The sequence below is a fragment of the Dipodomys ordii genome, unplaced genomic scaffold (genome assembly GCF_000151885.1).
Source record: "Dipodomys ordii isolate 6190 unplaced genomic scaffold, Dord_2.0 Scaffold69, whole genome shotgun sequence".
NCBI lineage: Eukaryota > Metazoa > Chordata > Mammalia > Rodentia > Heteromyidae > Dipodomys > Dipodomys ordii.
This window is the reverse complement of record NW_012267285.1, coordinates 1,372,117-1,396,626: the sequence shown is the minus strand read 5'-3', so window position 1 is coordinate 1,396,626 and position 24,510 is coordinate 1,372,117. Positions and strand designations below refer to the sequence as shown.

Sequence of the window (24,510 nt, the reverse complement as noted above, 5' to 3'; positions counted from 1 at the left end):
TCTCTGTCTCTGTGTGTCTCTCTCTGTCTCTGTCTCTGTTTCTCTGTATCTCTGTCTCTGTGTGTCTCTCTCTGTCTCTGTCTCTGTTTCTCTGTCTGTATCTCTGTCTCTGTGTGTGTGTGTCTCCAAAAAGTTTCTTCCAGTATCCAGATTTGAATGCTTGGGCTCATGAGAGTATCTCGAAATCCACGGGGCCATCTTGGTCCCCGCTGGCCTGTAGACCCTGAGCCGGTGTGGGAGGGGAGACCCCCCCACAAAGCTTTGCGTGAAGTCTATGGGCTTGCGGGGGATGGGGGGGCCATCAGGTCCTCCTGGGCCCCTCCCCCACACCCCACGCTGACAGGAGGGGGTGTCATGTGACTTCTATGGATATGGGGGGGACCCCTGTGCTGGGAAGGACAGGGGGAAGAAATGCGGCAGACACGGGCCCGGGCGGGGGGCACACTCAGCGTCTGGACCCTTTCACCGTTCATTCGTGCAAGCCAGCAAGGGCCCCCCAAAAGGCAGCTGGGCTCTGGTTCCGGTGTTCCGCTTCGCAGCTCCTGGCCGGTAGGAAGAGGTGGAGGCCAAGTTCTGGGTTCGAGTCTGGTCGGAGCCAGGTTCCCGCCCTCCCCCCCACCGCAGTACCTTAGGGGACTTTCTCCCACCAACCCTTGGGGCTGACGCTTCCTAAACAGGGAGAGTGGGGGGGGGTCTCTCCAGCCCTGGATGGAGCGCGCCCCCCCATAAAAGCCCCCGTCGACGGGGAGACGAGGAGGGGGGAGAGAAGATGGTGCTCCCCACCAGACAAAAGGAAGAGCGGCAGACCAGGCCGCGGGAAGGGGGGGCACGAGTCTCCCCAGGAGGGCCAGGCAGCTCCCCAAGCCTTGCTGGGGGGGGGGCTGTGTGCAGCAGCTGATCACAGCTGTCCCCAAAGCTCCGTGTGACATCCGAGTGCAAAGCCAGGCCAAGCCACCGCAGCAAGGGCCGGCGGGGAGAGACGTGGCCCGGGACAGAGATTCCCCGCCAGGCCCCGGGACCGAGATTCGGCTGCGCGGAGAAAGTGGATCTGGGTGGGGGGAGGCTGGGCCCAGAGAAGACCCCCATGATGGGAGGCCCTGTCTCCCCCAAACCTTCAGAAAAGGGGTGCACCCCCTGCCCCTTACCAAGGGGGCTCCGGCTCCCCAGGCTCAGCGGCCAGGCCAGGTCTCTGCGCGCTGGCTGGCTCTGTCTACCGGGGAACAGCTGCTCGAGACCTGGGTATGAGAACCGCAGCCTCCCTCCCCCGCCAGCCTGCAAGGAATCCATACAAAATCGAATTCTGCTTCCAGAACTTACCACGGCTTAAAAAAAAAATCTCATGGCCCTTCCCTGAGGTCCCAAAATATGTTTTGAATCTACTAGGCACAGCCATCTAACTGAAGCTGGGGGGGGGGGACGGGGAACAAATGCCCAGGTCTTTCCAGCAAGTTCTATTTGGAAACACCACCACGTGGGCGAAGTGAAAGGCGGCCTCTGGCAGGTACTAGAGAGAAAACAGACATGGCAGGAAACGCATCGTGGATCTGTGGACTTCACTCTATTCCTCTTTCTAAAGCTAGCTTTAAAAATAAAGACAATTATAGTCTACAGTAAGGAATAAATATATATGCATATATATGATATGTATATTGACGTGAAAATGACAGAGAGCATGCTTCTTCCCTGCTGGGAACAATGCACTGATATTCTACTCTAATTCTATTCTATTCTATTGCATTCTATTCTATTCTATTCCTATTCTATTCTATGCTGTTCTATTGCATTCCATTCTATTCTATTCCTATTCTATTGCATTCTATTCTTTTCTGTTCTATCCATTCCATTCCTTTCCATTCTATTCTATTCTATTGCATTCTATTCTATTCCTATTCTATTGCGTTCTATTCTTTTCTATTGCATTCCATTCCTTTCCATTCTATTCTACTGCATTCTATTCTATTCTACTGCATTCTATTCTATTCTACTGCATTCTATTCTTTTCCATTCTATTCTATTCTTTCTAGTCCTCTACCCACGGTCCCTCTGAAGAGATTCTACCATCCACTAATGAACCGTGACTCATCATCGAAGCACACAGATTGCTGTAAGCCGCCAAGCAAATAATTAATTGGCTGTTTGCACGCCAATGTAGGTTCAGATTTCATAACTTTCTTTTTTTTTCCAAGTGTCCTAAGAAGTCAGGCTTATCAAATGTGCTCACCGAGTCACCCGAAAACACTCATTAGGAAGAGGAAGGCGATTGGCCCGCAGAATAGAAATATTCGTCACCGTACCAACCATCATCTGTTTGGTTTCTGAGCTCAGGGCTCGGAACGGGGCGGGGGGGAAGGGGTGGATGGGGCTTTGGGGTCGGCAGGTGGGGGCACGGCTTCCGCCGCGTTCTCTGCCTGGGTTGTGTTGTGGCTGTCATTTGAGCCTTAAATGCCCCCTCCTCACACAAATCCCCTGTGCACCGAGGCTTCCTCCTTCGGGAAGTGGTGACTTTTAAAAGGAGGAGCTTAAGGAGAGGTCTTTCGGTTATTGGAGCGGGGAGGAGAAGGGAACAGGTTATGTCCTTGAAGGGGATGGTGGAACTCCAGTCCCTTCCTCTGGCTTCCAGGAAACATAGAACGTCAGGGATAGGTGACATTCCACAGGCCCCAGAAGAACAGGACCCATCGACCAACCGAGAGCACAAAGCCCCACCCTACCAGGCGCCCAAAGTAAACCTTTCCTCTCCCTCAGGAGGTCTTCACGGCGTGACTCCCTCTCCCGATACCCAAGGGTTCCTCATCTTCCACGGAGGCCGGGGCCCGGGGCGGGGTGCCAGGGCAAAGAACCCCACTCCCTGATCCCGAATATCGGGGGAACCCCATAACTACCGCTCCTACGCTGTGCTGGAGATCCCGAAGGATTTCAGATTCTGCCCCTTTCCCACCCCACCCCCAGACTGTGGGATTTTTTTTTTTTTTTGGTCAGTCGTGGGGTTTGAACTCAGGGCCTGGGCACGGTCCCTCCGTTCTTCAGCTCAAGGCGGGCGCTCTACCACGTGAGCCACAGCGCCACTTCCAGTTTTCTGGTGGTTCCGGGGAGATCAGAGTCTCACAGACTTTCCTGCCCAGGGCTGGCTTTGAACCCTGATCCTCAGATCTCAGCCTCCCGAGTAGCTGGGATGACAGGTGGGAGCCACCAGTGCCAGGCTGTGGGATATTTTGTATCGCGAGACACCTAGCATACAGGACTCAAACAAAACACAGAACTCACACGTGGTCTCAAACGTACCGTGTACACACATGCCCGAGTTCACTGTCTCTGACAGACAGAATCATCCTGTGCCTGTAGCCAGGCTGACTAGTGTTCGATTTGTTTGCTTGGTTTTCTACTTGTGACATTTTGTGGCCCGGGCTGAAATCATTTCTGACGGAAGGGAGTTTTCAGAGTTTGGGTTTTTGGATGAAGGATGCCGACATTGGCATGAAGGATAATGAAGGAAACTAATTTTCTCCAAAGGTGATTTGTGAACTACACTTCTTCTGTTCAAGGAGACGAGGGCTCTGGGGCATGTGAATATCAAACCCTTCCCAAGCCAGAAAACCCCACACAATTGGGGGTCATATCAGCACAAGGGCTTCTCTCAGGACCCATAGCCGGGTAAGTTTGGGCGGCCAGTTTTGTTTTGTGTTTGTCAGTCCTGGGGCTTGAACTCTGGACCTGGGCCCTATTCCCTAGCTCCTTTTGCTCAAGGCTGGCGCTCTACCGCTTTGAGCCACAGCGCCACTTCCGGTTTCCTGATGGTTCCTTGGAGATCAGAGTCTCACGGACTTTCCCTCCCCAGGCTGGCTTTGAACCGTGATTCCTCAGACCTCAGCTTCTTGAGGAGCTGGGATGGCAAGTGTGGCTGTTACATTTTTTTTTCCTTTTAAGCAGAAAAGAAATGGTGGGAGATCCTTTATAACCAAGCCCTAGGTTTTGTAGATGGAAACACAAAGGTAGGATCTGAGGGCCCACATGACCTACCATCACTTTTGCCTTCATTTCCAGCCTCTACCACCCAGAACCCACAGTGGGCAAACAAAGAGCAGAAACAGCGCATTCGGGGAGCGGGGGTGGGGGGCGCTGGTCACCAGCCCACCACCCCCAGATCACGACTTTTTTCTTTGGAGATGAAGTGTTAGAAATCTATAAAGGATCGGTTGGTTCACTCATGCCATCAACAGTGACCCAGAGGCCAGATCTTCACCCACCGTGGGATTGAATGAATGCCACCGCTCCCCCCGGCAAGATTTCCCCCGTCCCGGCTGAGATCACTTCAAAACTCCCTGCCGAAACCGGCCGTTATCAAAAGAAAACAGACCGGCCAATTAGGGCACTAATGAGAACCAGGCCAAGATGGTGGTTGGTAAAGATCTAAAGATGGGGGCGCAGGCCACACCTGGAAAAGGTGACTTGGCTCCCTACGGAGTCAGAGCCAGGGAGAGTCTTCAAAGACTTTTCACCGGACCATCAGATATGGAACTACTTAGTCCACGGCAGCAAATAAAATACAGAGTCTGGCAGGAGCCTCCTGAATACATGCTTGAGGGTGGTGAACACCTTGTTTGGACGGTGTAATTCCCCAGCTCTCCCGGCTGGTCCTGCCCTGGGGGGAGGCAGGTGCCACGCCACTGTCCATTCTCCACAACATGGCGGCCCTCGTCCAGCGGTTTGCAAAGGACACCCGGAACTCAACATTGAGGGACACTCCGTGGAGTGGCTCAGTTAGGAAGACTTCCAGAGCTAGAGTTAATGCCCTCCGACTCCAAAACATGCTACCTGTGTATCTCTGGATCTGAGTTAATGCCCTCCGACTCCAAAACATGCTACCTGTGTATCTCTGGATCTCGGGTAGGGAGCTGGGAGCCGCCGCCTAATGTTCACTGCTAGTTTCATAAAGATGCCGGGCTAGAGCTCAAGGCCTCGGTTTTAGTGGACTCGTTATCTCCAGGGGTCAGAAGAAAAAGGGGTCATCGGCTGCCCAACACTACAGAAAACCAGGACAGACTTCATTTCCCACGGTAGGAGCAATTATACACACCGACTCGGGCTGTCCAGTTAACTGAGGTTCCCACAATGCTCCTCTACAGTCCCTTGTTCATTCTCAACCAATCCGCATTCCGTCCATCCATCCATCATCCATCTATCTACCCATCCATCCATCCACCCACCCATCCATCCATCCATCATCCATTTATCCATCTCCTCACCCAGCCAGCCATCCACCCATCCATCATTCATCCATCATCCATCTACCCATCCATCCACCATCCACCCATCCATCATTCATCCATCTACTTATCCATCTACCCATCCACCATCCATCCACCCATCCATCTACCCATCATTCCATCCACCCTCCTATCCACCCACAGATCCATCCATATGCATTCATCCATCAATCTCTCCACCCACCTATCCATTCATCAATCAATTATTAATCTATCCATCATCCATCTATTCACCCATACATACATACATACACTCACCTATTCATTTATCCATCTACCCATCTATCCATCCACACACCCATCTATCCATCCATTGACCTACCTAACCATTATTCATCCACTCATCCATCTATCATCCATCCATCCACACCCATCTATCCATTCATCCATCTATTCATCCACCTGTCCATCCATCCACCTATCCATCCATCAACTCATCCATCTACCCATATATCCATCCATCCACCTATCCATCCATACACTTATCCATCTATCCACCCATCCATCCACCCATCCATTTATCCATTCATTTATCCACTGACCCATCCATCCACCTATCCATCCACATATCCATCCATCAACCCATCCATCTACCCATCTATCCACTCATCCATCCATTCATTCATCATCCATCCACACATCCACCCACCTATCCATCCACCCACCCATCCCTCTTCCTACTGGTTACTGGGTAGGACCCACATTAGAGAGATTTCCACCTGCCATTCTTACCCACTAAAATAGGCTGCCCCACACTGCATGGGTCTGACTTGAGTTCCCTGTCCCCTACACATGGGTTTGGATTTTCAACGGCGGCGGCTGGGGAGACGTGAGGGGCAAAGGAAAGGCGTGGAACACGACCGGTACAGGTGCTCTAGGTAATTGTTGGTTCTCTCGAGCATCCAATACTCCACCCCCCTTCCCCCCCACACACCTCCTGGCTACTTTACCTGCAGAACTGAACCTCCTGGTCGAACTGCGAGTTTTCGGGCTGGGTTCCCTCCTTCAGCTGGCTCACGTTGAAAAAGGAGAGCGTGTGGTTCACGAATCCGTGCAGGGTGCCGTTGTGGCTGTACGAGTACTGGTACACGAGGCGGGGGATGAAGTCCGAGGTGACAGCGATGACAAAAGCCTGGAGGGGGGGGGGACGGGGGAGAGGAAAGGGGAGGGAGGGGACAGGAACACAGACACAAAGGGCTCAGTCAGGATGGAGCCTTCTGGAGGCAGAGATCCGGAGGACGGCGATTGGAGACCAGGCCGAGAGACCTCCCCATCTCAAAATACAAGCTGCGTGTGGGTCACACCTGTCGTTCAAGCCATCAGGGTAGGATGGTACCAGTCCTGGGCCCCGGTTCTGTCCCAGGGCCTCTTCGTGCTCAAGGCCAGCGCTCTGCCGCTTGGAGCCACAGTGCGCCATTTCTGGTTCTTCTTTCCCCACCCCTGAGTAGTTTTATTGGGGCAGTCAGAGTCCCAAGGACTTTTCTTGCCCGGGCTGGCTTCGAACCCTCGAGCCTCTAGATCTCAGCCTCCTGAGCGGCTGGGATGGCAGGCGGGAGCCACAGACACCGACAATGCAGGGCCTGCCCCTGCCCCTGATCACGGTAGTTTCTAGATTGTTTGTCAAGGTACCTGTGGGTGTGGAAGGGCGTGGCCTTCTCTGAGAAGGAAGGACCCCACGGCGGCCATCAGAGCCGCACTGGCAGAGTGCGGCTTATACCCTGCCAATGTGCCCATCAAGTTCCAGAAGGACTGGAGGGAAAGGCTGGACCCGCTTTGTGGAGTCGCTGGCTCTTTCTCTCTCCTCTCCCTCCCTCTCTGTTTCCATCTCTTCTGCCCGGGGAACCTCCTGAGTGTGTAGGCCCGGATTACAGGCCTGCATCACCATACCAGGTCCGTTTGTCAAGATGAAGACATTCTAAATGCCAAGAGGTGAGTTCCAACACCCGTCCCCCCGCCCCCCCCAAGTCCCACATCAGAAAGGAGGGGGATCCCAAGGGAACACAAGCTGTGTCCCCCTCGAACCCCCCACCCCTCCCTCCCCTAAACTGGCAGATATTTTCTTGGGACAAGGAAGGCCTGGACCTGGCCAGAATTCAAAAGCAAGAGGTCTTGCTGGCTAGATTCCAGCAGGACTTCCTCTGCAGAGGTCAGGCCGGGGAGGATTTTTCTTCCCTGGGAACTGCCGTCTGGGAGGATAATTAAGACCTCTTATTGACAACCCCCAGGAGGAGAAGCCGCAATTAGGACGGAGTTGGGGGGGGGGTGGCTGGGAGCGGGTCCAGCTCATTGTTTTAATTGGGGAGGTGGGGGGGGAAGTAGAAGAAGAAAGAGCTGCCGGGGGTGGGGGGCACAGGGCGGAATCCTTTCCTCCTCGTTCTTGGCTGTGAGGACAGCTCCGTCTCCACACCAGAGGCCTCGCGGGCTGCGGCGGCCGGCCCTGCTGGTGCTGGTGGTGATGGGTAATTAATGACCTCGGTTGCTCTTAGGGAGACTAAGCATGCAATCCCAGAAAGCCGGGGGCTGAGATGTCGGGCCAGGTGGGGTGAATAGAAGCCCAAAGCCCTCCACGTGTGTGTGGAGGGGGGGCTGGGTGAGACGGGGCTGCCCCCCCAGGATTCCGGGGGGGGCGGGGAATCGCACCTCCCTCCCCCCTCCTCCACGCCCCCCTCCCCCCCTGGATGACCCAGCACCAGCACTCACGTTGATGATCACCGAGAACTTGCCAATGCCGGAGAGAATGTCGAACCAGATCCCTGCAGGGAACAGTAGGAAGGAGGTCCTGGGTTCCGGGCACCTGGGCGCCCCCCCCTCACCTGCCCCCCAACTTCCCCCCATCCACCCCCCCCAGCTCAGGTGTGAGGTTTGCGGGATACGTGGGCCTGTGGGGAGGGAGGGAAGGGGGGATCCTGAAAGGTGTGGGGAGCTTCAGCCTCCAGACTCCTCCCAGAGGGGGGGAAGGGGGGAGCCTGGGGAGGGGAGAGGGGGGGAGCCCCCCACCTTGACTTTTAAGGTGGCACCCCTGCCTTTCCAGGGACCACGCACCTATATCTTTGGTCCTCACGGCATCCGGCCGCCTCAGCTCGGTGACAAACTTCTTGGCGTCCAACCTGACCTCGATGACGTTGTTGAGCAGGGCGAACACGGGGGCCAGGGGGAAGGAGGCCACGAAGAGGGTGACGAACCCGAACTGGATGACTAGGGGAGAGCACAGGGCGGGGAGTCGCCATGGGGGGTTGGGAGCTGGCGCGGGGCGGGGGGGGCTGGTGTTCTCCCCTCCCCCTCCCCCCACAACACTTGGAGGTCTCCAGCTCCATCGCCCCCCCCAGCCCCCCACCCAGGGTCCTCAGGAGAAAAGCTCTGGGCCGGAGTTTGACAACCCACGACGATGTTACTTTGGAGAACAGAAACAAACACACCAACCAACAACACTTTCCGAGGTCCAGCATGGCGGCGGTTCAAACGCAGCCAAGGCAAAGAGTTAGCGAGTCTCTACACCTACCAGTCTCTATGTCTTCACCCCAGATGTCAGGAGGCCCGAGGTCGAGGCCAGCAAGGCCGGGGAGGCCAGATCCTATTTGACTATTTGATAAATAACTGAAAGCCAAAAGGACTGGGTGTGTGGCTCAGGCGGTGGAGCACCCATCTCAGACGCCCAAGGGCCCTGAGTTGGAGCCCCTCAACACCCCCCAAAAGGAACTCCCAGGTAAAGAAAAGAAAATCGTCCCACACTCTCACTCTTTAGATTCTATTTTATCTCATTGTGATGATTGTTGTTGTTAGGAGTATTCGTTTTCGTTTGTGAGACAGAGTCTTGTCGAGGCTGGCCTCGAACTTCAATGTCTGGAATTACAGGTGTGGGCCTTCCGGGCTGGGCAGGTGGCTCAGTGGCAGAACGCTCGCCTCGCATGCCTGAAGCCCTGGGTTCCATTCCTCGGCACCACAGAAAAAGCCGGAAGTGGCGCTGTGGCTCAAGTGGTAGAGCGCCAGCCTTGAGCCAAAGAAATTCGGGGACGGCACCCGAAGGAGACAGAGGCCTGGGTCCGGCATTTGAGGGGCCCAACGGTGGGAGAAAACTGTGCGTAAACAAGCACACGGTGGGGGGGGGGGTGTCGTTTTGTTTTTCCAAGAGAACAGAGAGACAGAGCTCAGGGTCTGCACGGGGTAGGGACTAAGGAGGGACGCTGTCAGGGGGAGACTTACGAGAGGGGGGGGGTACCACAGGGAAAGCCTGGATTACAGAGCTCTTGGGAAGGCATCCAGACTCAGCCCCGACCGAGGGGAGCAGCAGCAGGGACCACCTCCCAACTGCCCTGCAGGGGTCCCCCATCCTCCCTGGCCCCCCACAATTTCACGCTGTCCCCCGGGGACCTGTAAAGATGCCCCTGGACCTCTCCAACCTCCCCTGTGCAATCTCCCCCACGACTGCCCAGCCTCCCGTCTTGTTTTCCACCCCTTACCCGTGGAGCAAGAATCTGCTGTCTGTACCCCAAGCAGACCCCCGTGTGTGAGGAGAAGCAGGAAACCCCAAATCCTGGACCCGGATGCACATCTAGCCAGCCGTGTGCCTTCACCCGGGCCTGGGCGTTTACACAGCTCTGGCGATCAGTGCTGGGGGAGGGGGGTCCAGCTTCAATCTCCCCCCCCACGACCCTAGCTCTGGTTTGTCCCAGGGACCCCCCCCTCCCTCTGAGTCAAAGCTCCAAGATTCTAGAACATGCAGATAAAGAATGGAAAAAAAAAAGCCCAGACAGACCCAGATGGATGCATGGGTATGGGTTGACCGATAAGACAGAGGGAGAAGGCCATAGAGATGGAAATTTCCAGAAAAAAAAAATGCATGGGAGTCCACCCGACCAAACATATGTGTGTGTGTATGGGGGAGGGGAGGGGTTACTAGGGCTTGAACTCACGGCCTGGGCGCTGCGCCTGAGCCTTGGTGCTCCAGGCTGGCGCTCTACCCCTTGAGCCACAGTGCCGCTGCTTGGTGGCTCATTGGAGATGCGAATCTCACGGACTTTGGGGCTGGCTTCGAACCCCGATCCTCAGATCTCGGCCTCCTGAGTAATTGGGATATCAGGCACCAATCACCAGCGCCCGCCTTTGGTTATACTCTTGAGTGGGGAAGATCCACGCCATAATCCGCTCCTCCACGTAAATCACGAACCCCAAACTTGCCAGATCAGATGAGAACCATTTCCCAGGGAATACCAGCCTACCCCAGCCTTCACCCTCACGGCTACTTGTCTCTAAAATCAACCAGTCCCCCAGCGGGTTGAGAGCGAACACCGGAAACTTCCAGAATGGTACATAATCGAAGCCAGCTTGGCTTGACCAGCCACCAATCAGCACCTGGCCAAGCCAATTAGGGAGAGGAAAACAAAAAAAAAAAAATCCATAAATTGATTTCCAACTGGACCTCGACAAAGCCAGCTGTAAAGCATTCCGGAACACCGCTGGCTGGAAGCGGGCGTGCAGCCTGGCAAATAAAACGGTGTGGCCTCCCAAACTGTGCTCTTCTCTCTCCCTCTAAACCCCAACAGCCAAGAGCTATCGGAAATAACCCGCCCTGGCCCACCCATGTCCGGACACTAGGGCCCACTGGAATCATGGGTGATCATCAGGGCCGAGGTGAAAGGCACACGGAGAATTAAACATGGCGGCCTCCAGGGCAGATTTGCTGAGCGTCTACTTGGGAAAGGAGAATGGTAGAGTGGACAGACGTCTCCTGCAAACAGCCAGGGTTTGCTGGGAAAGATCGAGGGGGAACAAAGTCTGATTTATCGTCATCATTGCCTGGAAATTCTTCAGCGAGTTCACACACACACACACACACACACACACACAAGCCCAAGGTGTATCTATCCAAAGCCATTCTGATCTCCCAAAGACCCTGGGCCTTTTTTGATCTCAACTTCTTTTATTATTTTTTGGTCGGTCGTGGGGCTTGAACTCAGGGCCTGGGCACTGACGCTGAGCTCTTCAGCTCAACACAAGTGCTCTACCCCTTGAGCCACAGCGCCACTTCCGGTTTTCTGGCGGTTCCTGGGAGATCAGAGTCTCACGAACTTTCCTGCCCGGGGCTGGCTTTGAACTGTGATCCTCAGATCTCAGCCTCCTGAGGAGCTGGGCTCACCGGCGTGATCTCGACTTCTTTCCGAGGAAGTTTCCCCCAGCCGCTTTTCCTCCTCCCTCCTCTGGGGCTCAGGACTGACATGTTGCTGGAATGTTGGAGTCTTGCCCGGGGTCCAAGCCTTCCAAACCACTGGTGCATTTCTACCCAGGCCAGCTGGGCCACCGCCCTTCCCCGTGTTCTAACGGAATTACCTTTCTAGTCTTTTTGTGCAAGCTCAACTCCAAGGTAAGCTTCCCCTGGGAACTGTCTCTCCCCACCTTACAGGGGCCAGGAGGACTTGGGTGCCACACACACACACACACACACACACACACACACACACACACACACAGGCTTTGTTTATCTGACCCACACACCCCACCCCATGCCTCAAGTTGGATTTGACTCTTTCCTGCATCCTTACTCTCTCCAGTGAGGCCTGAGCAAATAAGCAGGTGCTTGAAGCTTGCCAGTTTCATAACTATAAGCTGACTTTTGCCAACTGTGAAACAGAAACATGGCGGGAGGAACCCTCTAAAATATATGAACTGAAAGCACTCTTTTTTTATTTTGGTTGGTCGTGGGGCCTGAACTCAGGGCCTGGGCGCTGGCCCTCAGCTCTTCAGCTCAAGGCGGGCACTCTACCACCTGAGCCACAGCACCACGTCCGGTTTTCTGGTGGTTCATGGGAGATCAGAGTCTCATGGACTTTCCTGCCTGGGCTGGCTTTGAACCTCGATCCTCGGCGGATCTCAGCCTCCTGAGTAGCTGGGATGCCAGGCGTGAGCCACAGAGCCCGGCTAAAAGCACTCTTCTTAAACAAGGTCGCTGAGACAAAAACCTGAAGACTTTGAAGAAGCTTGAAGCAAAGGAGCGCATCCAAACCGTGATGAAAATTATAGCTGTGTGTGTGTGTGTGTCCTGGGACTCGAACTCAGGGCCTGGGTGCTGGTCCCTGAGGTCAAGGGGGATAGAACCTGCTCACAAGGAGAGAATCATCTAACTAGCTGTCCTAAGGTCTGGTGACACTTCGTGGAGCTGTCTTGGGAGCTTCCTGGTTGTTCCGGGGAGAAGAAGAAATGGGAAAGCGGTATGCTTCTCTGACAAAAAGTATCTCCCTCCAGCCTCTCCTCCCGGCATCCACCTGTTCCTCCTGAATCCCAGGAAGGCCAGGGAAGGAGGGAGGGGGGAGGGAGGGAGGGAAGGAGGGAGGGAGGGAGGGGAGAGGGGCACCCCTCCTCCAAGGGGGAGCAGGCCTGCTAAAGCCCACAGAGGAGAGGAATTCCGCCTTCTTCCCAGAAATGCTGTGGATTTTTCCTGAAGTGTGTTCCCGCATCATCTCTGCGGGTATAAACAGGATGCCTGGAGAGAGGGATTCCTGGGTCCCAGGAGCCCCTGGCTTGGATTTGGGGGGGTGGGTGACACAATACATAGGCTCCCCCCGAGTGCTGAGGGCCGCACGGATATTCTAGAAGGTCTCATGGTCTGCTCCCATGGAGATCCCCGGCTCTCCATTAGCAGGGCTGGGCGGGGTGGGGGGGTCATTCCCCACCATGGCCTCAGGACCCCCTGCCATTTCCAGGGTGGGGATCTGGTCACCCCAAATGCCCCTCCTTCCCAGGCTCCCCACCCCATCTCTGTCTCTTGTCTCTTTCTCTGCTGGAGTCTGTCTGTGTCTCTTTGTGTTTCTCTGTGTGTGTCTCTCTGTCTCTGTGTTTCTGGCTGTGTGTGTCTCTCTCTATGTATGTCTCTGTCATCTCTCAGATGTCTTTTTTTAATTTTTATTTTCCTTTCTGTCGGTTGTGGGGCTTGAACTCAGGGCCTGGGCGCTGTCTCTTCAAGCTCAAGGCGGGCGCTCTACCACCTGAGCCGCAGCGCCACTTCCCGTGTTTCTGGTGGTTCCTGGGAGATTGGAGAGTCTCACGGACTTTCCAGGGCCGGCTTTGAACCCTGATCGTCAGATCGCAGCCTCCTGAGGGGCTGGGATGACCGGCGGGAGCCGCCGGCCACTCTGCCACCGCCATCGAGTGTGGGCAAATGGACAGGTGTGTCCTTATCTGGATGAAATGGCCACCCAGCTCCGTGGGGCAGCCAATCCGTGTGGCAGGTGTGTCTAGGAAGCGACTGCGGCCGGTTATGATTATTTCCTGCCAAATTCAGCCCCTCCCTGCAGACCAACTCCTGGTTGGTCCTGGCTCAGAACTGGGGAGGGGCTACCAAGGGTGGGGGGGGAGGCCTGGGCAGGAGAGGGAGGGAGAGGAAGCAGCCATCACCCCTTCTCCTTCTCCATCCCCTCCGAGATGGGCTCTGGGTGGGGATTCCCGACCCAGTGCTCACTTAAGACTCTCTCTCGGGGTAGGGGGAGAGGAGAAGGGTTTGATATTGGAGATGGGCTGGGAAGTCCCTGCCTTCCCCTCCCCCCACCCCGAGACCCCCCTCCCCCAGATCTGAACCCAGTAATCCTTCAAGCTCAGGTTTCCTTTGTCTGGAGTCCCTCCATCCATCCTCCATCCATCCTGGAGAGTCCCCTCGGCCCAACTCCGGCCCCCCCTGCCCTGCCTCACTTCCGGCCTTTCCCCTTTCCTCCCTCCTGCCTTCTCCTCCTTCGACCTCCCCCCCCCATCCTTCACCCCCCTCATCCTCCTCCCCACCCACCCCCACTCCGCCATCCTGGGCCCTGCGACCATGGAGAAGGATGGAAATGGAACTCCTCTCTCTCTCTCTCTCTCTCTCTCTCTCTCTCCTCCATGATGAGCAGGTCCGCCATTCCCACCCCCAGGCAGGAGTGGACGCTGGGCATGTCCGGGCTTCTGGCCTGCATGGGTGGTCCCCGGATCAGCTGACAGCTGGGGGGGGATTGATCTCCCGCCCACCAGAGGGGGTGGGCGGCTCTGGTTTCACCCTCTCAGGTTTGTTTCTCCAACCCTCCCCCCCCCCAAGGCCAGGGTAAGTTCTGGAACCTCTGGAATACAGAGGAGAGAAACTCACTCCCGTCCAGGCGTTCGCGGAGCCCCAGCCTCTGTAGGTCCTGCTGGAGTTTGCATCCCCCCCCCACCATCCTGGAATGATCTAGAAAGGGGATCTGGCCTGCAGGTCTGTTCATAATGAGCCACCGGGGTGGCTCCAGGAGCTCACATTGGCCCCCTATTTGGTTTGGGGGTGCACTGTTCCTCGGGAATGCATGAACCAACGCCCCAGCCCCGGGGTCTCCCGTGTTTATAAAACCCCAGCGACTCAGGAGACTGAGCTCTGAGGTTCCCGGTCCAAAGCCAGCCTGAGCTGCCAGCCTCGGATCGCCAATAAAACCACCCAAAAGAGCTGGAAGTGGAGCTGTGGCTCACGTGGTAGAGCGCCAGCCTTGAGGGGAAAAAAAGCCCAGGGACAGCGCCCAGGCCCTGAGTGCAAGCCTCAGGACGCTCTCTCTCTCTCTCCCTCTCTCTCTCCCTCTCTCTCTCTCTCTCTCTCTCACACACACACACACACACAGATTGCAGAGCTATCAGAAATCACGCAAAGGCCGCCAGGACTAGGTCTTAGAAACTGTCACCTCTGCCCCTGGCTGCCCACCTCCCTGAATCCAAATCACCTCCCTCCCCCGTCCCCCCCCCATGGGCTCAGAGAAGAGACAGCCTGAGAACTGAGGGTCTACCACGTGTCGATGTGTCTGCAGATCACCACAAGATAAGAGGCCATCCTGCCCGGAGCCCCCTCCCCTGCTCCCGTCCACCCCCCACCCCTGTCCCCCAACTCCACACTCCCCTGCTCCCGTCCACCCCCCCACCCCTGTCCCCCAACTCCACACTCTCTGCCTAACACCGGGAAGAGATGGCGGCTGCAAGAGTTCCCTCCAGTCTGGGATTCAGAGCCTGCTCACTTTCTGCCCTTTCTTTATTCTGATGCGCTCCTGACTCAGTTTCCCCACGCACACTTCCAGCCGGGCTTTGAAGGCTGCTGTGAGCCTCAGCCTCTACCCCCCCCCCAGCTATTCCCCAGAGTCGCAATGGTCAGACTCACGTTACACCTTCCCTGGGTGCTGCCTGACCTGGGGAGGGGGCAGCCACGGGAGCAGGAGGCCAAGGAGGAGGAGGAGAGAGAGAGGAGGAGGAAAAAGGAGGAAGAGGAAGCTAGGAGGAGAAGAGAGGAGGAGGTGGAAGAAAGAGGGAGAGGAGGAGGAGGAAAGAGGTAGAAGGAGGGAGAAAGAGGAGGAAGAGGAAGAGGAGGAGGAGAGAGAGAAGGAGGGAGAGAGGGAGGAGGAGAGAGGGAGGAGGAGAGGGAGAAGGAAAGGAGAAGAAGAGAGGAGGAGGAAAGGGAGGAGGAGGCAAGGAGGAAGAGGAGGAGAAGAAGGAAGGGAGGAAAAGGAGCAGGAGGGAGGGAGGAGGAGAGGAGGAAGAGGGAGGAGGAAGAGAGGAGGAGGAGTGGAAGAAGAGGAGAGGAGGAAGAGGAGGAGAGAGGGAGGAGGAGAGAAAGAGAGGGAGGAGACACAGAGGAGGAAAGACAGGGGAGGAGGAGAGGAGGAAGAGGAGAGGAAGAAGAAGAGGAGGAGAGGAGGAAGAGGAGGGGAGCAGGAGGAGAGAGGGAGGAGGAGGAGAGGAGAAGAGAAGGAAGAGGAGAAGAGGAAGAGGAGAAGAGGAAGAGGAGGAGAGGGGGAAGAGGAGGAGGAGAGGAGGAAGAGGAGAGGAAGAAGAAGAGGAGGAGAGGAGGAAGAGGAGGGGAGCAGGAGGAGAGAGGGAGGAGGAGGAGAGGAGAAGAGAAGGAAGAGGAGGAGAGGAGGAAGATAAGGAGAGGAGGAAGAGGAGGAGACGAGGAGAAGAGGGAGGAGGAGGAGGAAGAGGAGAATCACACTGGACACCCCCTCTCCTCGGCTGCCCCCAGAGGTCACCCGGAGCGTTCCCTAGTGGAGCGGTGGACGGTAGGGTCCGGAAAAGCCCGGATGCTGCCCTGGGCTTCCGTTACCAACAGGGCCCCTCGGGTGGGTGGACGCATGCGGGAGAGGAAAGGTCGGCGGAAAGCCAGGGCAGGGGGCTGACACGCCGGGGCAAAGGCCCGTGGATCCCAGAGCCCGGGGGGAGGATGCTCCTACGGGGCAGAGAGGAGGGAGAAGAGACACGCAGCCAGGCAGGCGCCCGTGGCTCCCGCCTGTCACCCCAGCCACTCAGGAGGCTGAGATCTGAGGATCGCGGTTCAAAGCCAGCCCAGGCAGGAAAGGCCGTGAGACGCTGATCTCCAAATGAACCGCCAGAAAAGCAGAAGCGGCGCCGTGGCTCACGTGGTAGAGCGCCAGCCTTGAGCACAAAAGCTCAGGGACAGCGCCCAGGCCCCAAGTTGGAGCCTCAGGACCGGCACACACACACACACACACACACACACACACACACACAGGCTCCATAGCTAGAAAGTCACAAATGCTAGAAACCCACAGGGTGGGAAACGCATGGAGAAATGCAAGGGTGAGCTAAATCCGGAGATGACAGTCTTGTGGACCTTCCCATCCAGGCCGGCTTGGGACGGCGATCCTCAGATCTCAGCCTCCTGATTTGCTAGGATGACAGATGTGAGCCACCAACGCAACACTCACAGAATGGGTACCTTCCCAGTCTACCCGACCCAGAAGCTTCTGCTTTTCAATCTACAGCATTTTCCATCCTATCTTTTGCGTGTATGTGTGTGCCAGTCCTGGGGCTTGAACTCGGGGCCTGGGCGCTGTCCCTGAGCTCTTCAGCTCAAGGCGGGCGCTCTACCACTTTGAGCCACAGCGCCACTTCTGGTTTTCTGGTGGTTCATGGGAGATCAGAGTCTCACGGACTTTCCTACCCAGGGCTGACTTTGAACCGCGATCCTCAGATCTCAGCCTCCCTAGTAGCAGGGATGACAGGCGGGAGCTACAAGTTGCTCAGCTCTGTCCTTCTCTTAACTTCCCTGCGGTACTGAAAGCAAAAACCCACACGTGAGGCTCAGCTCCCCAGCCCCTCCCTCTCCCTCCCCGCCCAGCCCCGGGTCTGAACTCCTGCCCAAGGGAAAAGAAAAGGTCCGCTTACTCATTTCCATGTACTCCGGGGTCAGCCCGGTGTAGGGCTCCAAGCTGTAGTCCAGGTCCCACTGCTCCGGCTGTTTGGAATGGGCGGGGTCCATCTCTCCCCCTTCCGTCTCATCTTTCAGCTTCCGAAAGAGTTTCTTCAGCTTCCTGGAAGGGGATCAGAGGGAGCAGCCGCTGAGATGTCTCCCGGAGGAGCAGGAGTTCTTCCCGCAGACAGAAGGGGTGAAAGGAAGCGGTTCTAACCCCAGTGGGTCCTCGCTTATGATCATGAAAGGTTCATCCTCGAGAAGGATCAGCCAAGGAGGCTGAGATCTGAGGATCTCAGCCGGGTGAGACTCTGATCTCCCAGGAACCAGCAAAAACGCCAGGAGTGGCGGTGTGGCTCAAGTGGTAGAGCGCCCGCCTTGAGCTGAAGAGCTGAGGGACAGCGCCCAGGCCCCGAGTTCAAGACCCACGACCGACAACAAAAGAGGATAGCAACAGAAATCCACAAAGAGTTCCCTTGCGTGATCACGTGATCGTACCCACAAAGCTTTCCTTTCAGAGATGGCTCAGCCTTTATTAAAACAAATCCACAAAGTCCCCGCGGACATGGATTTCAGAGGAACCTTCCAAACGATCTAAACCACAGATGGCCTGCTGGGAAAGCTTCAAACGATGATTCTGTCTGATGTACCTGCTCATTCAAATAACGCATTTGATGTCCCCTCCCCCTCCCACTGTCTGTCTGTCCTCCCCGCCCAAGATTCCCTCCTTTCTGTCCCTTTAAATGACGGGTTCAGAGACTCTCTGGAAGGTTCTGAGTTTTTTCTTCTCCCTCTGCTCACGAGATCGCACACCAGGCCACTACTTTGAAGCTGTTCCTTACAGATCTGGCTCCCAGGTGGGGGAAGGTTGTGTGTGTGTGTGTGTGTGTGTGTGTGTGTGTAAGAATCCGGAGGTACTGACATTCTGCCAGCAGAAGCTCAGGTTTACATGCCTGTCCATCTCAAGGTCTAACCACAGGGGTTCTACCTGGAGGAGAAATCTGGTGTTTGTGGGGCCGCCGGTTAATTCACACCAAAATTCCCAGGACGTCAGTGGCTGAGACATGAGGATCACGAGTTCGAGGCCAGCTGTCAGCTGAGTTACATCAGAAGACGAGGGGACTTGATCTCAAACAATTCCCTTTTCAACCGACCGCATGCCAATGGCTCATGCCTGTAAGTTCGGCCATGTAGGAGGCTGAGATCTGAAGATTGTAATTTGGAGGCAGGTAAACCTGTGAAACCTCTTATCTCCAATTAACAACCAAAAAGCCGGAAGTGGAACTGTGATTCACGTGGGAGAATTCTAGCCTTGAGCAAAAGCAGCTCAGGGACAGCAAACCCAGGCCCTGAATTCAAGCCTCACAACTGTCACACACACACACACACACACACACACACACACACACACACACACACACACCAAAATTACCCTTGTACAAAAAAGCCCATCTCTCTGGCTAGTAAAAAGCCCTATGCCCTGTTTGCTTCAATCGCCCCAGGAGCTAAACTTGAGATTAAATTCTAGCAAAGAATTAGAATGTGGTATAACATGATTTTGTGGACTTCAAAGCCTGAGGTTCAAAGTGGAACTCTGTGTGTGTGTGTGTGTGTGTGTGTGTGCACACGCACATGCACACCAGTCCGGTAGCTTGAACTCGGGGCCTGGCCACTGGTGTTCTACTGCCTGAACCACATCTCAAGCAGCTCATTGGAGATCAGAGTCTCACGGGCTTTCCTGCCCAGGCTGGCTTTGAACCGGGGTCCTCAGATCTCAGCCTCCTGAGTTGCTGGGATGACAGGCGGGAGCCACCGGCGCCCAGCACGAAGCATGGGCAGAGACGAATGTCACCAGACAGGGAAGCCAGTGGCCCACCCCTGGCTGGTGAGGCTCCTTCGAGACGATTCTGAGACTCACAGAAGCGACTTGTCCCCAGCTTGGCAAACTGCCCCCCATCAAACACACATGAGAAACATCCACCGCGCGAAGGCCAGTCCTCTGGGCATCGGCCACGGGGCTGGTCCAGTGGACGGACGCTGGACGTGCCAACACAGATGCCCAGCTCCCGCCTCGCCCTGCAAGCCTGGGTGCGGGGAGGAGGCCTGAGTGGTCGACCAGATGCCCGAGGGGCCCCCCAGCAGATGTAGCACGCAGGGTACAATCTGTCTGCCATGCTGTGCAGAGCGCAGCGGGGACGCATTGGGGAGGCAGGTGACTTCACCACATGTGTGAAGAGGGAGGGGGGTGGCGGGGGGGGACAGACGCTGCCCTCCCCTCCCCAGCTGACCACACAGCTTCAAAAGGAGCCAGATGAGGCCTTGGTATCATCTGGGTGTCCCCCGGATGGGGGTCCCCAGCTGCCTGTCTGCGCTCCTGCAGAGCGAGAGCCATCTGCCCGGCTCTCGGGCTTCACTTGATGATCTCCGGGTGCCTTGGAGTCCCAGACGCAGAGGGACACAGCAAAGCGTCTGAGACCAGAGTCCTTTGAGGTGGCGTCTAATTCCTTGAAGTAGAACTCATTGAGGAGGCTTCTCTTTAGCCGGGCGCCGGTGGCTCCCGCCTGTCATCCCAGCGACTCAGGAGGCTGGGATCTGAGGATCATGGTTCAAAGCCAGCCTGGGCAGGAAAGTCCGGGAGACTCTGATCTCCAATGAACCACCAGAAAACCAGAAGTGGCGCTGTGGCTCAAGTGGTAGAGCACCATCCTTGAGTGAAAGAGCTCAGAGATGGCACCCAGGCCCTGAGTTCAAGTCCCACGACCCAGAACAACAACAGCAAAAAATATGGCGTACATTGTGGCCTGGGCTGGCGGGCTCCTAGCACTGCCATTTTATTGGCTCTGGGTCCCCGAGAGGGTGGCGGGTGGGGGTCGCCTGAGCCACAGATGGCAGAGCCGATGGCAAACAAAGCTTTGCCCGTGAGGAGAGTCAACGGAGGACAAACGCCCAACGCCACACGGAGAAGAGGCCCAGAGGCCCTGGAAACCCTGATAGAAGTCTAGCCCTTCTAGGCTGACCCTGGTAACAGAGACAGACAGACAGACAGACAGACACAGAGACAGGGAGCAAGGGAGGGAGAGAGAGGGGAGAGAGAAAAGTTTATTATATAGGGATACCAATACCAAAGAAAGACGGAAAGAGAGAGACAGAAGAGTTTGTTACATACGAGACACCCATTTTACCAATCTCAGAGAGAGAGAGAGAGAGAGAGAGGGAAGTTCACTAACACAGGATGTCAGTCTGAGAGACAGAGAGAGAGAGAGAGAGAGAGATCGTTACCTACAGTCCGCCCATCTCGAAGACAGAAGCAACGAGACGGAACTAGAGAGAAAAGTTCATTACCTATAGGATGTGAATCTAAGAAGGCGAGTTTGCTATGGAGGAGATGACAATCTCAGAGAGAGACACAGACAGACAGACAGACAGAGCGGGGAGAGAGAGGCATTCATTACAGGCAGATGCCAATCTCCAAGACAGAGAGCGACAGAGACAGAAGGGTTTGTTACACCCAAGACGCCAATCTCACAGAGCAGGAGGAAGTGAGATTTTTACATACGGAATGCCAACCTCAAAGAGAGAGAGGGAACGAGAGAAGTTCATGGCATATGAATCTGAGAGAGTTTGTTGTAGAGGAGACACCCATCTGACAGAGAGAGAACCGAGAGAGAAGAGAGAGAGAATTCATTATATCCAGAGCACCGATCTCAAAGAGAGAGAGAGAGAGTTCATTCCATATAGGCTGTTGATCTAAGAGAGAACGAGAGAGTTTGCTGTGAAGGAGACGCCAATCTCAGAGACCCAGCTCTGCGGGGGACGGGGGGGGTGATTACTTACGGGACCCCGATCTCGAAGATGTTGTTCTGGATCAGCTGTTTCCCCAACATGATGATGCTGAGCTGGATGCAGAGTTCCATGAGGCAGCCGCCCGGAGCACACTGTGGGGTAGGGGGGAGGGACGGGCGGTGAGGCCCGGAGAGGAGGCCTGGTGAGTGAGGCCGGGAGGCCATGGGGTGAGGGGGGGTCCCTGCACCCAGGGTCCCGGGCATTCCTGTGATGGGGGCTTGGGGGTGGGACTGGACTGAGGGGGTTGGTTGTGTACCCCACAAACCTCCCGGCCAGACACAGAACACCAGGGGGTCCTACTGACCTCCTCCATCCGGTATCCGTCGAACACGTAGACGTAGCTTCCCGGCCTGCCCACAAACCTGAAATCACACCGTGAGAGAAAGATGGAGCTGGGGAATGGGGGGAGGTGCTGGGCGGGGCTGAGGGCTGTCTGTCCATCAGCCAGGGAGCAAAGGTCACACCCCACCACCCCCAATTTTCAGGTCGCGGTGATCTGAACACCCAGGGTTTGCTGTGGGTCTGTGGGGATGGGGTATACATATTCTTTCTTATTATTACTTCTATTGTTGTTGTTATTATTATTTTTTTGCCAGTCCCAGGGCTTGAACTCGGGGCCTGGGTGCTGCCCCTGAGCTCTTCAGCTCAAGGCTGGCGCTCTACCACTTTGAGCCACAGCACCACTTCTGGTTTTCTGGTGGTTCATGGGAGATCAGAGTCTCACGGACTTTCCTGCCCAGGCTGGCTTTGAACCGTAACCCTCAGATCTCAGCCTCCTGAGTAGCTAGAATGACAGGCGTGAGCCACCAGCATCTGGCTTTATTATTATTGTTGCTATTGTTATTGTTTTTACCCATATCCCCAGCCCTGTCACTTTAGTGAGTTTTCTGAACCAGCCTTGTGCTTTTTGACTGGGGTCACAGGGCATTCGGACCACGATCCTCCTATCTACCGAGAAGCCGGGCTGCGTGGCTCCTTTCTCTGGTTCACAGCCCACATTTTGACTTATCCCTGCCCCCTTGCCCCCAGAATGAAGGACTGACAAACTGAGAGGCTTCCCTAAGACCGGAAGAGGAAGGGATCTGGCGCTCTTCTGAGTCACAGAACCCCCAGCTAGTGGCTGTGTGAAATGCGGGCTGTGGAGATGACACCTTGAATCTCGGACATCAGCATCGACTCGTTGTGATACAAGGCCTCAGAGCCGCTGGCTGGACCTCAACTTCCCACTGGCCTCATCGATTCTTCTAACTTTCCCTTGAGGGCCCGGGGTCGGGGTCGGGGGGGGGGTTGTTGAGTCCCTGTGCTGTTTATTTTAGAGCTGAAGCTACTAGCCCCACCCCCACTCCCCACCCTATCGGGGTCTTAAATGCCGGGTGCTTTGGCTCCACCGTACCTGCCCTTGAAGAAAGCCACATAGAAGATGGGAGAGTAAGCATTGACAAACTTCAGCAGGAAGGCTTTGAGGATCAGACGCTCTTCGAACGTCTGCTCGGTCTTGGGAACCTCTACACAAGAAGAAACAAAGTCCTGGTGAGATTCTTCCCCAGGCCTGTCTCCCCGTGACATCTGGGGGGTTGGAACCATTAAAAAAATAATAATAGTGAAAATCGTTATTGTCTGTCAGTGGTTGTACCGAAAGAAGCCGTTGATGAACACGATACTTCTGGATCCACGCGCCCCCCCCCTTCTTGTCCACCCCTCCCCGCTCTCTTCTCGGTTTTCTTGTGTGATGGACGCTGGGTTCTGGACTGCATTTCCTCCCTCTTCTCCCCCCTCCATCCCTCCACCCCTCTCCCCTCACCCCTTTCCAGTCCCTGCCTCCTGACCGGTGCTGGGCTTTGACTTTGGCTTTCTAAGGAGTGACCACTAGGTGAGTTCTTCCTTGAATCTACTGACTTCAGTGTGTTTCTCTAAGAGCCTCTTTGTCTTTCAATGTAATCCCAAAGAGAAGAAAGGAATGTCTAAGTGGGTAAATGAGACCTGGTAAGTGCACAAATGACCAAGCGAGTGGGTGAATACATGAATAAAATCACCTATAAAATAAGTGACTAAGAAGTGAATGAAATCACACTGGGAAGAAGGGAAAAGTCCTGTTCCTATGGTAAAAATTCCTGTCATATTTCGTTTATCATTGTTTTTGTTATTGGTGGTGGTGGTGGGTCTTGAACTCTGGGCCTGGGCGCTGTCCCTCAGCTCTTCAGCTCAAGGCTGGCGCTCTACCACGTGAGCCACAGCGCCACTTCCGGTTTTCTGGTGGTTCCTTGGAGATCAGAGTCTCACGGACTTTCCTGCCTGGGCTGGCTTTGAACCGTGATCCTCCGATCTCAGTCTCCTGAGAATGGAGGATGACAGGCGGGAGCTACCTGTTGCCAGCTCCTGTCATAGTTCAGGTCCTTGGGATGGGCTCAGCTCTCCTGGGGGAAAGGAAAAGGATGTTTTCTGAGTGTAAGTCTAAGACCCAAGAGAGATTTGAACCAGTGTAGTTGGGGAGCAGTGGGGGGGGGGGTGTGGACAGAGGGACCAAGAGGAAGATATGGCCACTGAGCCAAACGAGAGACAAGGTAGAGGTACCCAGGGAAAAGTTTCACAAACTTCTACTGCAAAACCCAATTTACTACTCATTGCTAACCTATGTGACAGAAGCCACTCCGGACATTCACCTTTACACTAAAAACAAACTTTAAAAACATGAAAAGCCAAACCAAACCATATTTCCTTCTCCATTAATCCTCAGTCAAGATCGAGTGGAAGAATTCTGCATTCAACCTTGGGTGATGAGCTAACCGGGCACGGACAGAGGGTCTGTACGTGGGGCCCTGTGTTACCTAGGTTATACAAGCAGTAGATGCAGAGAGAGAGAAAGAGACAGAGACAGGGAGGATGGAGGGGAAGAGGAGGGGAGAAAGCAAGAAGAAAAAGAGGGAGGGAAGGAGGAAGGGAAAGATGGAAAGAAAACCTGTTCAATGCAATACTTTGAAAAAAGAAGAAGAAGGCAGAGGAGGAGGAGGAGGAGGAAGAAGAGGAGGAAGAGGAGGAGGAGGGGGAAGGAGGAGAAGGAGGAGGAAGAGGAGGAGGAGGAAGAGGAGGAGGAAGAAGAAGAGGAGGAGGAGGAAGAGGAGAAGGAGGAAGAGGAGGAGGAGGAAGAGGAGGAGGAGGAAGAGGAGGAGGGGGAGGAGAGGGAGGAGAAAGAGGAAGAGGAGGAGGAGTAGGAGGAAGAGGAGGAGGAGGAGA

The 24,510-nt window shown here is 55.4% G+C and overlaps 1 protein-coding gene across 1 annotated transcript in view; it reads right to left on the bottom strand.

Annotated features, from left to right (window-relative positions):
- The window catches only part of Ano2 (anoctamin 2, calcium activated chloride channel), a 175,206-nt gene that overhangs the window by 3,718 nt on the left and 146,978 nt on the right, over positions 1-24,510 (bottom strand). Inside the window, exons 17-23 of the mRNA XM_013023597.1 lie at positions 22,673-22,784; positions 21,584-21,641; positions 21,271-21,371; positions 17,412-17,557; positions 8,307-8,459; positions 7,965-8,017; positions 6,215-6,396 (exon numbers count right to left, since the gene is read on the bottom strand). Coding sequence (XP_012879051.1) covers positions 6,215-6,396; positions 7,965-8,017; positions 8,307-8,459; positions 17,412-17,557; positions 21,271-21,371; positions 21,584-21,641; positions 22,673-22,784 — 805 coding nt within the window. The remainder of the gene's footprint in view (positions 1-6,214; positions 6,397-7,964; positions 8,018-8,306; positions 8,460-17,411; positions 17,558-21,270; positions 21,372-21,583; positions 21,642-22,672; positions 22,785-24,510) is intronic.